Source organism: Rhea americana, unplaced genomic scaffold (assembly GCF_003343005.1).
Source record: "Rhea americana isolate MKP2758 unplaced genomic scaffold, rheAme1 scaffold_278, whole genome shotgun sequence".
Taxonomy (NCBI): Eukaryota; Metazoa; Chordata; class Aves; order Rheiformes; family Rheidae; genus Rhea; species Rhea americana.
This window is the reverse complement of record NW_028186399.1, coordinates 623,614-639,626: the sequence shown is the minus strand read 5'-3', so window position 1 is coordinate 639,626 and position 16,013 is coordinate 623,614. Positions and strand designations below refer to the sequence as shown.

At 50.0% G+C, this 16,013-nt stretch overlaps 1 protein-coding gene across 2 annotated transcripts in view; it reads left to right on the top strand.

The window, feature by feature from the left end:
• The window catches only part of MARCHF2 (membrane associated ring-CH-type finger 2), a 30,709-nt gene that overhangs the window by 6,589 nt on the left and 8,107 nt on the right, over positions 1–16,013 (top strand). For both annotated transcript variants that reach the window (XM_085308510.1, XM_085308509.1), the window contains exon 3: positions 4,755–4,950. In XM_085308510.1, the coding sequence (XP_085164636.1) occupies positions 4,755–4,950 (196 nt within the window). The remainder of the gene's footprint in view (positions 1–4,754; positions 4,951–16,013) is intronic.

Below are 16,013 nucleotides of genomic sequence, written 5' to 3'. Positions count from 1 at the left end.
GACCTGTGGCTGCTCCAGCGTGTAGAGCAGAGGTGGCCCCGCAGGCCTCCGCCGAGTCCTCGCTGAGCAGTAGCAAAGGCGGGACACGACGCCAGCCGGGGCAGCACGCTGTTTATGGAGCTTATTTATGGGCTGAAGATGGAGTAAATCCCCCTGTGCCAAGATCTTCTTGGACTAAAGGCCTGGTGTAGGTTTTGCAGCCTCAGGAAGAGGAGGGTGTTTGGGTTGCAAAAACCACAGCATCCAGCTATCTTTAGAGCGGACGTGTGGCAGCTTTGCTTGCTTGCACCCTTCCYGGCATGACTTCTCATCCTGTATATTGAGCAGTGTCCGGAGCAGAGGCTGCCTGGCACTGCTCTTCAGCTCAGCTATTGAGACCAGTCAAATTTTGGGTTCAAATCCTGTCTCAACAGCTGTTTTTCTTTTTTCAGTGAAGCAGGCTGAACATTGATGAGGTGTGAAAGCTGCGAGTGTAAATGTGGGGGAGGAAAGCAGAAAGGCTAGATGAGAACTGAGGCAAAAGTAATTGCTATGTCTAGCAAATCTGGAGCAGGGAGATAAAAATATGAAGGGAGGTCAGCTTGCTCTATAACGACAGACAGGGCTGGGTAGAGAGTTGTGCATGCCCTTAAAACCAGTCAAGGTGGGAAAATCAGGTGGGGAAATGGCCTGGGAATACAGGTGAAAAGACAGGATTCCTAGTGTTCAGCTCCTGTATTTTCACTCTTTTTTTTTTCAGCTATTTCAAGTCTCTTCCTTGTCACAAGTACTTAACGAAGCGAAGCCAGACGGAGCCATGTGATTTGGCTCRTTTCTGGCCTGCCCAAAATGACAGTGAGCCTAGCAGAACCACGTGAAATGCCCAAGTGCAAGCATTTGTCACAGATTAATTATTGGAAATGCATGAAACAAAAGAGAAGTTGGAATCCAAGTAGGAAGGTAGAAGGCACCACGCTTTAATATAAACTGCCGCAGCAGCTGACAACAAAACCTTACAAATGAAACAACTCCAGGAGCAGTGCGACTGTACTGAAAGGTTGGATTAGTGAGACAGTCGTTGCAGCAAGCTGGAAAAGTGTGTCGAAGGCTGTATTGTGTGGGGGTGTGATCAGATCCCCTTCCCCCTCCGGTCAGGAGGGAAGGAGTAACGGAGTCTGATATGAATTTTTTTTCTCGCCATGTCAGCAAATTTTTTCCTTCTGGATTGTTTATTGGTAGCCAAGGTTATATTAATGCACTGGAAATATGAAACTTCTCAAACAGGAAGAGAGCAGATAAAATATCTTACAGATGCATTTCTYGGGAAATAACAGATGCATGAGAGCATTTGAGGCTTGGGGGGTTTTTTGGTCTGTCTCTGTCGCTGAGGCCGTGTGAGTGGACTGTAATTTTGTCACTCTAATACAGCACTGAGCTTTACTGCGATAAAGATTGCAGAATCATCCAGTAATTCAATCTGGAAAGGACCTTTGGAAATCATCCGGTCGGGTCCCTTCTCAAAAGCAAGGCTGGTTTCAAAGTTAGATCAGGTTGCTCAGAGCTTTGTCCAGTGCAATTTTCAGCCGCTCCAAGGACAAAGATCCCACCACCTCTCCAGACCCCTGTTGTCAGGGGAGACCACCCCTGCTAAGTAGTCCCTTAAATAAAAGACGTGTGACAATTTGGAGAGAGCAAGGGTCAGTGGCTCCCCAGGAGCGGTGTTTGGCAGGGAGAGGGGGACGGTGCAGTGGATGGGCACAGTGCTAGCTGAGACCCTGGTCCACGTACAGGAGTTAAGGGTTGYGCTCTCCTGCTTTGCTCAGGGCTGTATCCTCTGGAAGACATAATCGCTCAGCTGGCCAGGAGAGGGGAGGAGGTATAGGGGGTGCACGCGTGCGCTTCCATCGCTGCTGCTGATTCGGTACGTCCTGGGTTTCCTCTTCCCGCTGACCGTGCATCACAGCGCTGTGCTCCTGCAGAACGTGTCTCACGTCCACCGAACCAAGCTCTGCTACAGGGTGTCTCCACGCGCAGGGGCCCTGTCAACAGTTTCGCTTCGCTTCACTACCAAAAGTACCCAGCTCAGTACAGCACTGAACTCAGGCTTTGCAAGGGGCCGGAAGCTGCTGCCTTTGCTCTGCACGTCGCTTCTCCCTAGTCCTTTGGATCCCCCAGCTTTAATTATCTAAAGCTAAGTCTGATTGAGATGAAGCTCGTTAGGAATTGAGTTGAGAGTGGCAAAGATCTCCTACGTTGCACCTCCACAAGAGGAGGAGATCTCCCACTTTTCTGAGCTGCAGTGCACTTACTTGCTGGCTCTTCTCTTCCCTTCGTGGCCCACCGATGTTTTTTCCCAGGATGCTCCCTCCTGTTGGAGTGTGTTCTGGAGTCTGGTCTTGCTCAAGTGGTCTTGCTCTTGCCTTCTGTTATGTCTGGTTGTGCAAACTAATGAAAAGAATGTTGCTGATTTTGAGGATCCTGGCTGTGCTGTGTTGCAATCGCCCAAACTTCTTTTGCAGACTTTTGGTTTTTTTTGAGAGTCTCAGTCGAGTATGAACTGTGAGATGAGATCTGTGTGGCTTTTGTACTGTCAACAGCGTGTGGGCAAAGGTGATAGCTGATACAGCTCGCTTGGATTTCCAAAGGGCATCGAATAGGGTCGTTCAACAAAAGATTTTCTCCGAGCCCCCGAGCCCCAAATCTGTGAAACTATGGACATAAGAGGAAGAAATGTCTTGCTGGAAGACAAAAAGAAGTGAGATATGAGTGATGACTGTTTTTCACAGTTCAGGGAGGGTAGAACTGCAATCCACTCTCGTCCAGCATTTTGTTCCTAAATGGCCTTAATGAGAGGCAAATGCTGAGGGGATGTAGCGAATCCCTGAGTAGCAAAATTGGGCATCTAGAGCTGTTTGAGGTTCCCCAGGGAGTCCCAGGCATCATCAACATGGGGCTGGAAGATGTGGCAGGGGGCTTCCAGGAAACACGTGATTTTGGGGAACGGTAGCTGGAGGCCATCTGGGATGTCCTAGGGACCTAAGGTAATGCTAGATGCCTAGATTTAGCCAGCTGAATGCTATCGGAAGTAACTGGAGACTAAAATATGGGTACAGCTCAGCACGAGACGATGCACACAGAGAAACATAGTCCTGGATTTACATATATATTCATGGGTTCAGAAAAGGAAGATCTTGGGAATGTGGCAGTTCTGTGCAAATTCCAGCAGTGACCAAAAAGCAAATAAAATGCTAGAATTTAGGAAAAAAAACAGAAAACAAAATATAGTCACTATGGAAATCCCTGGTGTGGCCACATCTCAAAAACTCTGTGTAGTTCTGATCCCTGCAGCTCTAAAAGGATATTTTAGAAATGTAACAGGAGGAAGGAAGAGTAGTGAAGGTGGTTTCTGTGTAAGGTGTGACTGAATAGGCTAGGACTCTTCTGCTCGAAAAAGAGGCAGATGAGTAGGAGATGCTGGAGGTCTGTAAATCTGAGTGCCATGGAAAACAGTGTCTTTTCCAAGACGAGAACTAGGTGATACCAAAAGAAAAAGAAGAAAAAGAAAAAAAAAATTGGGTTTCAAGTGAAACAAACTTTGTGCAGGTATAGAAGGTCTTCACTGCAGGAGGACTTTGGGTGCTCGAAGTTCACGTGGGTGCAACAAAATGACTTTAGTTTGTGATGGAAATTTGTTTCATGAACATCTGCTGATAGTCCACAATTGAGGGTGTCAAATACAGGCATGAGAGAACATCTTGGGAACAAATGGGTGGCTTGAATTACTTACAGACCTGTTACTTGGAAGGTTGCAAGTCCCTGGAAGCACTGATACTTAACCTTGCAAAGTATTTCTGGCTCTGTGAGGTCCCAAGAGAGCAGATCTTGAGCGTAATGGAAGAGGTTTGATTCTGTAGGTGAAGTTTCTAGCCGAGGAGGAGTGAGAGGTAGTTGTTGCAGTGCTGTCTGAGGCCAGCCGGGTACAGCCCCGAATCCTGCAGAATGGTTGTCTGTCTGACGGTGTGCGAACAGGATACTGAGGGGGTTGCTGCGCCGCGATGGACAGGGGCTTAGTACGCCAGGAACTTTGTTTCAGTGGTTTCTTCTCATTAAATGTGTAGAGTCCTTGCAGACATTGGCTCCTAGAGTACCTCTATGTTATGTTAATGTAGTTTTGGCTTTAGATGTTGTTGTTCCTTGTGTGGTTACTGCTAAACCCGGGATGCACAGCAGAGATGGAGAGGAGGTGGGTAGGTGATCTGCTAACCGTGACTTTGTGAACTGCTGCAGTGGCTCCAGGCGGCTGGGGACACGCGATGTTCGCTGTGGCCGACGTGGGTCATCGGAGTTCGCCTTGGGCCTCGGTTTGCGTCAGCACCGCGGGGCTGGTTTCTGGTTCAGCGTCAGGCTCTCTGCCCACCTTTAGCAGAGCTGGAGGCTGCAGGACGTGCGCGCAGCAGCCCCTTCTGCCACTGCCCTGCGTCGGGCAGGGCTGCGGCACAGGCTGGCGTCCCTGCTTCCCTGGGAGCTGCAGCGCTCATCGACACAGCTTCCAGGTGCTCCTGACCTGACGTGTCCCAGGCACCTTCACAGTCCCCCGAGACCCACTTCGTGTCACAGCAGGCTGCTTGGTAGAGCCCCTGGGCGCGTGGCACGCTGTGCTGGGGGCTGCCTGCTCTGTGCGCGCCGTTCTGGGGCTTGGTGGCATCAGACCCTCTTCTCTGGATGGAGCTGCATCGTTCTGACTGTGATTTCGTTCTGTTTGTCTGCCTCTTTAGTGATGGTCCCATCTGTCGAATCTGTCATGAAGGTGGAAATGGGGAGGGACTGCTTTCCCCGTGTGACTGCACAGGAACACTGGGCACCGTGCACAAGAGCTGCCTGGAAAAATGGTTATCCTCCTCCAACACAAGTTACTGTGAGCTCTGCCACACAGAATTTGTTGTAGAGAGAAGACCAAGGCCTTTGACGGAGGTACTGCTTTCTTCCTGCTTCGCTTTTATTTCCTACTATTTAACAAAAAATGATTGATTTGCCCTACTGTTCTTGTGGTTCCTGCTGTCTTCTCCTTGCATTACTTTAACACTTGCAAGGAAAGATTTATGTAGAGAGGCTAAAGTGATGTAGTTGGAAAAATGCAATGGCAGTGCTCGGGCAAAAATTATCTGTGAACTCTCCATGTGCTACCTACCAACTGCAGGCTGTAGAACTACAGTAAGGAAAAGCATTGCATGCCTACAGACATATTTTAATGCCCAAGCAGCCAAACACAGAGGTCACGCGCAACCTTCTGAAATGCAAAGCTCTTGGAAATAGGATTCCTTTTTCCTGTTAATCTTATCTCAGTGTTACATTAGTGTAGCTTTCTTGCACATGACTTCCTTGCCGTGTTTTGCTCTGAAAAGTGAAATGTGGCCACTGCTGATACTGCTCTTAGGGACCTGTCCTCTGTTGAGTAGTCCTGATGTGCGCTTGTAACATTTGAGTTCAGTTCCTTGCATCTTCCCGTCAGATTTCTGCACAGGTTTATAAACACGCTGGTAAACATCTAGACCTTACACGGTGATCCTTCAGAGGATTCAGCTGTTTGTCCCCAAAGAGGAGCAAGTTAATCGTCCAGAAGCAGAATCCGTCTAAATAAGCCTGAGTTGTGTTGGCAGGGGAGTAGGTGATGGTGACATGGCTGGGGTTTTTGGCTGTGCTGCAGAACCACGTAGATGGATGATGCTCATGTGCCTGAGGTCCGACCTGGCAAAGCCCTTGCTGCCTGCGTCCCGTTCAGATCCCTTTCCCTGCCTGAGAAACTGCAGGCAGGCTCCTCCCTGTGTCATCTTGCTTCTAGGTTGGGCTAGGTTTGTTAGATACAACGTGCAACTGCCGAGAAGTCACAGCTGGGAGGTGGGGATTTACAGCTAACAATTTTGTATGCCCCACCGGTACTGTAGACATCCGCGGTGAGAGAAATGGGGAGGCATCATCTGAAGCTACCACTATAAATACTCCGCTTTGCTTGTACCTCTACAGAATTTGTCACCTCATCTTGTGTTGCTGTTTGGATGTGGCACTTAGCTCTACATTTGGTTTCAGAAGTTGGGTTTTTTTTTTTTTTTTTTGCTTTGTTTCAAACTATTACAAAGCAGTGCTGCTGCATCGTGGCCCAGGAGGCTGCAGAAGGTGGTCTGTGAAATGATTCTTTACAAACTCGTATTATTTCTCAGGTAGGGATTTATCGTGGTATTAGAGGTGTGTGGGGAGTTAATTCTGGTTTGTAACTGTGACTGGTCATAGCCTACTCTACATACCAGATTACACAGCCCACTACGTAGCCCACACCAGATTAAAATTGAGATGCAGTTGCAATTATAAGCTGTTTATCCCAGCTCTGTTCCCATTCCCATCAACTCCCGAGGCCACTTCCTTTCTCATCCCAGCTTTCTCAGGAAATGATACCAGCCTCCTCCTCCTTCCTGCAGTCCCCAGCTCTCCTTCCTGCACTGTTATCTCCTTCAGGTTCCCAGAGAGTCCTGGAGGGAAAAGAGTCCTCCAACTGGAGAAGCATTTGATCATCAGTTTGGAAAACTGATCTTGAAATTTAATGATCATTTAATTTAAAACCAATTATCATTGGCTTGACAGCACCAGATAGGAGATGGCCTTAGACTTCAGTGCTAAGTTGAATCATGTAGTTAGAACTGCAATTCGTAAAACTGCATTTACGTCAGCGGTTAATGTGGTCTGAGTCTTATCACTTTTCCCCCAGCTGCTAAAACAGATATAAAATGTCGCTTTGACCAGAGCCTTTCAAATGGGTGTTCCAGAGGTTGAAAACCACTGCTTTAAAACGCTTGGGGAGGGCTGTATCTTAGCTTTGAGAACATGCTGCAGACATGCCCTGTAACACTGAGCTTGGTAAAGCTTGCGCAGGCCAAAATTTTGAGTGCAGGTTTCAGATGTTTTAGCTTAAGAGCTAATGAAGCATTCAGGCACAGAAACAAACATGGGGAAGGGCTTGTCATCAGAGCTCACAGATGCTGTAGCACTTCGTAACAAGAAGTGGCTTAGGAAACAGGATGCTTGAGCAAAGGCTGAAAGACTGGTGTATCTTGGAGTAGTTTCTCCTGTGACACTGAGGTCTGTGCTTCCAGCAGGAGAGAGAAGCTGTTGCTGTGACAGTGCTGACAGCAAAGTCGTGGGTCCTCTGTGCACTTTGTTGTCCGTATTCCAGGATGGATGACTGAGCAACCCAGGATGATCAGCTATTAATTCCTGCTGAGATCTGTGAAGAACCCTCTGAAGTGGAGCCTGTAAGCGTGTGGTGGCCAACAAGAGATTTTGGCTGAAAGCACACGGCAGTGAGTGCTGAGATGATGGTCAGGCGGCGTTTAATGAACCTCAGACTGCGAGGGAAGTGCCACTGTGGTTACAGAGAGATAGAGACCCCGAAGCCATTAGTGGTGGCTGTCAAAGGCTTGGGGATATGAGTTATTCGTTGGCTCCTGGGTTTGTGAAGAGTTCGTGAGCGCAGCGAAGAAGGTTGTCTGCCTCACTCTGGTGTCTCTCTTGTCTTTTAGGAGAACAGCTTGCGTGAAGTCACGTGTTGCTGGTGCCTTGTAGGTTCGGAGGCTGGCTAAACCTCTGCTGAAGACGATTGCCAGCTTCCAGTGAGGGTGATTCCCTGCTGTAAAGCAGAGTCTAACGTGCGGCTTGCCGTCCTCACGTAGCTTTGGAGCGATTCCTGTGCCTGCCGTTTGTTGGCAGCAAGCGTTTGCTTGTTGGAAGCAAGCTGTAGCCCCATTTCAATCGTCCGGTGGTGGCAGCCTGCGCCTGCCGCTTCCCCACCATGCAGTGGGAGCACTGGGAGTCTGGTGTGGGTGAGTCTGGAGCGCGCACCGTGGAGAGTGCGCTAGGGCCAAGGCACGTGGACGGGCCAGGTCGCTACCTCGCAGCTCAGCTTGCCTGCACGTGCACTATATATCTGACCCTCCAGGAGTTGGGGGGGGCCCTGCTACAAGTGAAGGCTCACCTCGCTGGAAAGATCAGCTATTTTTGTTGCATAGTTTCCAGCACGCTGTAAAGCGCTCTGATCCCTACCAGGAGTATAGGGAAAGTGCCCTGGATTTCAGTTTCTCGTTTTCTTGTGAGTTATAACCACCCTGAGCCTCTGCGCTGCACAGATCTGTGCTCGTCAGAAGTAATGAACGTGAGCGTGAAACGTTTTCTTAGGCTTTTTATTCACTTAGAGGCGGGCTTACAAAACTGGGTCGCTTTCAGAAGCAGATCTCATTAGTGGAGGCTCTACCCTTAGCGCAAAGCCCTTCTGAAAGAGCTGATAACCACTTTGCCAGCTCACTTGCATTTCCCATTAATACCCTCTGTCTGCAGTCTGGTTTAATCTCATCCATGCCAGATTGGGCTGAAACTCTTCACCAGATACTTTCTGTGAAGTTTCAGCCCCAAATTGTTCAACCACTTCTGAGAATAGAACTAAGGAAGGAGATGCTGCATAGTCATTTAAAAATGACATGATTTCCTAAACTCTCTTATCTGAGAAATTCTCTGCTACTGTTTTACTTCATGGAGAGGGAGAGGCCATTTGGAAGATTTCAGGGAAGCGATCTTTGTGTGGGAACCTGCTGTTGAGTAGCTGTGATGAAAACCCACTGCTCACCAAGTGAAACTGGTTGCCACGTGGTAGCGAGCAGCTCCATAGTGCTGTAAGAGCCACAGTCCCTGGAGGGAGTGAGCGCTGCGATCCCACGGCCGCCCAGCAGACGCTTCCCGCGGAGCCTACTCCATCGCTAGGTCCTCGTGGTGGCCAGGTGGACATCCTGTGGCCTGGGTGTGGGCAGCTCGTAAGGCTACTGTAACCCTGAGCAGCGCTGGGTCCCGGGGCTGATGCAGGGGAATTGTCTGCGTGTTGGGACGAGGGGCTGGAAAACTGGAGAAAGAAACAGTCCTGGATTGACGGGCGAAGGAGAGACTTGGCTTGTTGGGCAGAGAGCTGGGAAGTCAAAATGGAAGTTAAGGAGCAGAGGAGAATAAACAACGTGGAGACTAGACCTGGGAGCCACGTGGGAGCATGCTTGGGGGCAATGGGGTTGATGAAAGGGTCTGTCCCGGGTGCGAAAGTGAACCCAGGTGTCCTAGCTCTCCTTTGCTGTCATGTAGCAACTGTGAATTATGTAATTCGCTGCCTGCTAATGCTGGTCCTCACGGGAGGAAGCGATCTGCTCTTGCTGTTTGCTCTGAGGAGACTGGCAGCTGCTTGTAGTGGCTTTGATGGTTCATGAGCAGCACAGCTGATCTCTAGGCACGGCATATTTGATGCTTCCAAAGTGAGAGCAGGTCATCAGCCCTGGGAAAAAAATAATTCTGTCTTACGTGTACATGAAGAACCTTCTGAAGGAGGGAGGCTGAGAACTGATGGACTGGAGGAATCATTTTGGCAAAGACTGTGGGGAGACTACATGGTTGAGTTGAAATGCTTCTATGGAAGCTGCAGGAAGATCTTGGAAGGCAGGAAATGCAATGATGAGAGTTCCCTTAATTCTTAGTTCTGCCCTCTTGTAGAGCTGCATCATGCCGTGGTCTCTAAGTGATCAGAGACTCCTATTTCCAGGATCAGCGCGGGGGTGAAGAGTGCACATTAGCTAGCTAACTTGGTTTTTCTCACCGTGTGTTTTGTGGCTGTGTGCTCTTCTGTCCCTGCTTGCAAGACAAAACTGTTCGTATCCTCGTGGGCTTCTCCAGCACCCTTAGTACTGTGCACTTCACAAACGGTGATTCAGTTCTGCAGCCTCCTTTGGGGATTGAAGATAGCAACCCTGTTCAGCATTGGTTATTTTTTTAATAGGACTGGATATTATTTTCTTTAAGCAGCCTTTTATTTATGTTGTGGTCTGTTCAATTTAAAAATAGCAGTAGTGTTTGCTGCCAGTGCGCCTGATCTCTGAACGAGGAGCGGGGGACTCGCTCGAGCTCTGAGCTGGCTCTGGCAGCCGCAGTCCGGCCCGTGGGTGTGGGGAGGACATCTCCGGCAGCGCAACGGCGTTTAGTTATTTTTTAGCTGTTTGAAGCTGTTTGAAAGCTGAAAAAGCACGAAAGGCTTTTGTTAACCATTAGGATGTGAATTTGATGGGACGAACGCTTTTTTGGGAACATGTTTTAATCACTGTTGGTGAAGACAGGGAGTTGCACTGAAGTCCCAGTGCCCAGCGAGGGTCTGTAGCTGTTGGCTGGGTGTGCGAGGAGTCTGTGCTGTGAAAGGACTGAGCAACTTCAGCTTGGCCCTTTGAAATGGCTTCCACCTCCAAGAGGGTTGTGGTTGGGGGCTGTCAAGCAAAGAATTTATTCCAGCAGAGAATGACATGGCCAAGATTGGAGAAGGACCAGCTTCCAGTAATTAATTTTGCTATGTTAATGTTAGTTGACTGTGTGTTTGTGTGTTTACATGGAAGTGATCTGAATGCTCGAGGCTTTAGCCAGCGTGGTTGACAAAGTCAAAAAGACCAAAATGCATCGTTGTATTATTTGGAAGACTTCAACAGTAGATGTTTAGAGGAGAACATTCAAACCCTAAGTCAAAGTGCGTACAGCTCTTCTGGAGCAGGTACTTCGTTCAGCTCGTTGGGACGTGCCTGCCTTTTTCTGACTCTACGAAAAGTCAAAGAAAGTGGGAATGATTTAGACCACCAGTTGCTAAGAGTATAAAATGAAGCAAAATGTATCCCGGCTCTTAGTCACCTTCTTTCCAGCTCAGCTCCTTTCTTTGGCCTGTGGCTTAGTCCATCATGACTTTGTTTTCTTTTTGCAAAGTGCTCTTCCCGCCAAAGCTGCTTTGTCCCCTAGGATTTCAGGGAGAGCTACATGGATTAAGACATTCGCTACTCGATCAGGTATTTCTAGACAGCATTACCAAAGGTGGTGCTGTGGCTCTGTTTCTACTGGCATGAGCCAGTGCCATTCCCTCTGCACGGTTCCGGTTCTTCTCCCAGGCTATGGAAATGGGAGAACTGGTCAGTTGGTGTGCCTTGTTCCCGAGCTCCCTCTGGCCCATTTGCCCTCTTTGTTCCCTCAGATTATTGGAGAAAGCATTTCCTTTCCATGGCCACGTTGGTCTGCGTACTTTGCTGACGTCCTGGCTGTGGCATTGACCATCTCCCGTCGGTCTTTTCCATTCATTAACTGCTTTCAAAGCCTTTTAACTTTTCCCCATTGATAGCATTCTCCTCTCTGAGTCTTTCTAAATGGGCTTAAGAGAAATGCCACCTCTAGCCCCTCCGTGACTCCTGCTGCAGGCCGTTCTGTCCGGTCACGAGCTGTCCCGCAGCAACCGCCGCTGGCTGCCCGTGCTGCGGGTCAGGGCTGATTTCCTGTGTCCTTTGGCCCAACGTCCCCACCCGAGAAGTGCTGCTTACTCAGACCTGGGTCTGACGTTGGGAAATGTCAGACGTTGTCGCGCCCAGCAGTTACGGCCTCTGTGCGGAAGCGGCCGGGCCTGGCAGATTGTGCAGGCGTCGGAGCGGCAGCTGTTTCATGCCAGCAACATGTCCACGTTAAAGAGGAAGGACCTGGTTTTGGCCACCCTTCGTTTAGATCCCAGGGAGAGGAGCAGAGTTACAGGGCTGGCTCTGACAGTGGACGAGCGTTGCTGGAGCTGAGTGCAGCGGACTCCGGCTTTGCTAAAATCCCCAGGGTGTCTAAACCAGGTACCCTGGGGGCAAAGGCTGGTGCGAGTTCTGCACGACCTGCTCGCAATGCGTCTGTAAGCGCTTAATACCTTTGCTAAAGCAAAAATCGTTGGAGCCAACTCACTGATTGCACAAATCTGTTTCTCTGGTGAGTTGGCTAAGGACTGCTTTGAATTGTCACCACTGGAGCAGTTTAACAACGCTCTTTGTTCCCAAATTTCTGTCACTGCACGCTGATGTTGGGATGGAGCCCCAAGAAAACCCTGCTTTCACGTCCTCAGTGCTGGTTCTCCTTGCAATATGTTTGTTAATGCATTTTATTTCAGATTGGCAGCTTTAGCAACATTTGTATGTCCTTATGCTTCTGCAAAACAGTCGCTTCCAAGCGTATTATGCCGTCCTGGAGACTGCCATGTTTTTTGCTCCTCTGTTTTTCTTTGTGCTCTATTACGCATTTTCGTTTGAAGATGCTTATTTTTTGCTGACTGCTAATGCTCTTGGCTCACTTAAGCTGGATATTTTATGTAGGTCAGTGGATTATTTTTTGGTCTGGTAAGGAAGATACAACTTCCAAACATGAGTGCTGTCCGCAACAAAATGCGTTTGAAACACACAGGCGCGTTTGCACGGCCGTTCGGACCACGCAGGAGTACAGGGCGCTTCCAGCAGGTCTGCTGCACGCGGTCTTTCCTGTAGCTAGTCTCCTGTAGCTGGTGGAGGTGCTGCTGGGACGTCTGCAGTGAAGTGAGGTGAGGTTTGCAGGGAGCGGTAGCGGTATTTTTATTAGTCCAGCATTGCCTCCGGATGCAGCGCCCGGTGCAGGAGCGGCCTCTGCCCCCGCTCCGCTTCGGAGGAGTGAGGGGTGTGACGAAAGCTCTCCCCACCCTTCCTCCAGCACTTATCTTTCTCACAGACGTTTTTTTGCTCTGCTTTCCTTGAACTCTGCTGCTTAACTCCCTGTCCCATTCTCTCCTCCATCTCCCCTGTGCTTTGCAATCCCCTTCCTCAGCTTGTCACCCTGATCTTTCTCCCTTTTCAAAGCTTATGTTAGACTAGTAAAAAAAAAAACAATTCATGCTCGGCTTCAGCAGAGTCCCATGTTCTCTCATTCTTTTTGCCCAGATTTCATCCTAGATCTTCTCATGATATTTCTCCAGATCCTCCTCTTTTCTCCAGATCTCAAAAACTTCTCAGTTTTTCTCTCTGCACTCCCCTGACACTGCCATGGTCTTTCTGGGCCCAAACCAGAAGTACTTCATCCCTGCCCTCCATTAGCACTACCCAGCACTGGTCTTTTCCTTACATCTCCATCCCTGTGGAGCATCGAGAGCGGCCGCAGCAGCCAGTTGTGCAGCGAGGAAACGAGGACGAGGAGGGGACGCGTCGTTCCGGCTGCGTTTGACTGCCCTGCGCGGAGGGCAGGGGACATTCCTAGTCTTCAGCTTCCTGAACTCCAAGTGCTCCATTGGAAAACATCCCTCCCTGCCTTGGGAAAGGAAAGGAAACAGGATAACGCTGCTGGGGCTGCCCCGGTAGCTCGGTGGCCTGCAGGGAGGTTTCGGTGGGGTTTCATGGTGGCCGCCCAGGGAAGGGATGCGACAGTTCCTCTTCTGTGTGTTTTTGATTCAACGCTTTTCTCAGGGCAGGGACAATGCTGTGAACCAAGGTTATGTTTTTCTTTCTGGCTTACGTAGCCACACGCCAGGTCAGTGACGAGAGGAAATTCAACGGGCGCCTGTGCAGCTACAGGACAACTGTTTGGTGGGTTGAAAGGACGAGGGAAGTTTTGTACATCGCTGTCTTTCCACAGCCAGGTGCTCTTGTCATCATTGCTCATGTCATCCCCGGGGGGGTGCAGCACCCACCACGGGCTGCTGTGAGCCCACCCAAGGGAGCCGCTCGAGGTGGCGCGCGGTTGCAGCGGCCAACGGCGCGGGCGTTTCACAGCAGCGGTGCAGGAGGGTGCCCTGCCGTGGGTCACGGAAACAAGCTCCCTTCCACAACCCTGCTGAGCCAAGTGAGAGAGAACAGCTGGAAAAGCCCCAGGATTGTGCCAGAGGAGAAAAAAATATTCGGTACCTGGAACAACTTCTTGCCACAAAAGCGGAGAGAGGTTGTTCCCAGCGGAGTGGTCTGGGAGGCAGCTCGTGGCTGACGCGGGCAGAGAGCAGCCAGCTCTGCCCCCCTCCCTTTGGACTTGCACTCGCTTGCGGCACGGGAGCAACTGTTTTTGGACTTGGCCTGGAAGACGACCAAGTTGTGCTTTTGTTGCTTTCCCATGTTTACTTGACAATTTTCCCTACAAAAATTGTTTAATCTGACTGACCACTTTTGGATTGTTTGCAAGGTTTATTTTAAGTCCCGTGTGCATTAATCCGCTGCTGTGCCAAAACTCCTGTGCCCTTAGGGTGGCTTATTGTGTTCTCTCTTTTTTTACTGTGTCTGCGCATATTGGCAAAGTAAATCAGCTACTTCAAAAGGAAATTAATTTGCTTCCTGCCTTTACGTGGTTGGCTCCTGTCTTGGGGAGAAGAGGGTGTTTCAAAGGTCGTGAGGCATATAAATAGAATAAGATGCAGTAAAATATTTAACTGCCCTCAATCCCTAAGGTTCTTATTATACAGGGGTCAAAAGTGACCTAAACTGCCCTTGTTTATGGAGATGGGATGCTCTGGGATTGCTGCTAGAGGGTGATTGGTCCAGGTCTAGGTAGTTTAGCATCCACCTGAGTGCTGTGTAGCCAGCGCAGGCTGGTGGAAGCCCTTTGCTGGGGAAAGCCAGGCATGTGCTGGGACGTGGGGCGAACAAGAGGGCCGCTGACGAGCGGCGTTAGTTGGGCAGATGAGCTGCCATCCACCCTCGCTTCCTCCCGGAGTTGCTCGGGCCTCTGTGTGTGGTCTGTATCCTCCCTGCGCAGCTCGTTGCCCACGAATCTTGTCTGCAAAGCCACGCAGAGGGTGACTTGCAGGTCTGCTGCCCCGCTCCTGGCTCCTCTCGTCCAAACCATGGTTGTGGCTGCTCTGAAATTTCCTTGTGGCTGTCTGATTATAAAGTCATGCTCAGAACGACTTTAAAAATGCTTTTTACTTGCTGCTTTTTATTGTGGGAACACTACACAGGCCCTAGATCTGTGCTCTTCAGCTCACAGCTTGCTCTCTAGCTTTGCTCCTTCATGCTCTGTCTGGGTCTTTCAGATGCATCAGGTCATGTCTCTAAAATACAGCCTTGCCTAGGAGTCCTCCCAGCTGAAATTCTTGGCCTGACTCTTATCTGTTGTTGCAGCGTCCTCTCCTCTGGCCTTGTCCAGCTCCGTATCCCACCGCAGGTGTCCGGAGAGCAAGCTGCTGTCGCGGATCTGACGCCGCAGCCACGTTGCTGTTCCTTGCCCAAACTCACCGTCGTCTTCTCCTAACCAGCTCACATGAGTTATTTGTCTATACTTCACAGCCTGTCTTCACCCTTCTGCTATGTCTTGCTGTATGTCCCTGATGCTAAACTCTCCCCTTCGTTAAATCAGCACAAAATTGCATACGTCCTTTCAGGCTCCCTCTTCAGGCCAACTTTTTTTCTGCTTATCTTTCTGGCCAGCCACACGCTCAGGTTGCTGCTGCTCTGTTTTGGCTGGTGCTGTCTCATTTACTTCTTGCTTGTCTACTCCCAGCACTTCTCTATTGCTTTCTTTTTACTCTGTGATTTCTCATGTAGGGAAGGGACTTTGTGTTCCGAGTTGCTAATTGGTCCCTGTTAACGCTGCCTATTTGAAAGCAGGCAGCCCCAAATTTACTCCCGGTTGGGGAGATCAGGTCAGAGGTCTCCTGGCCCATGCATTTAGGTAACTTAGGACTTCAAAAAGAAGGGTCCAGGGCAGGACATGTTCTGGCTGAAGTCAGAGCTGCAGCCCCTGTGGTGGCACTGGTCACCCTGTGGGCTGGCTCACAGCTGAGGACCCGCCGTAGCACTGATGTTCCTGAGGGTCTGGAAGAAGGTATGGGCGGTGCGCTGGCGCTGCGCTCACTCCAGAGGTTTCCCTGCTGTCAGTGGGATGCGGGACTGGTTCTCTAGGGAACGCATCTGTGGCCTGTGCAGCAGCATATGGCTGAAGAGCCCATTGCCAAAGTAGCCCTCTCTGGAATGGCACCCTTGAGACCTCTGGGTGCCCCAGGCTGGTGTGGCTCTGTACATTAGGCGGTGAGGTTGTGTTGTCACCAAGGGCCCTACTCGGAAGGGGTCCTCAGTGTAGCTCTGTGCCCTGGTGGACATGCCCGCCTGGCCTGGGTTCTCCTGCAATCATTCCCTTCCCTACTGGGACTGTACCTCTTAGATATGTTCTCCTTTTTTTTTTTTTTT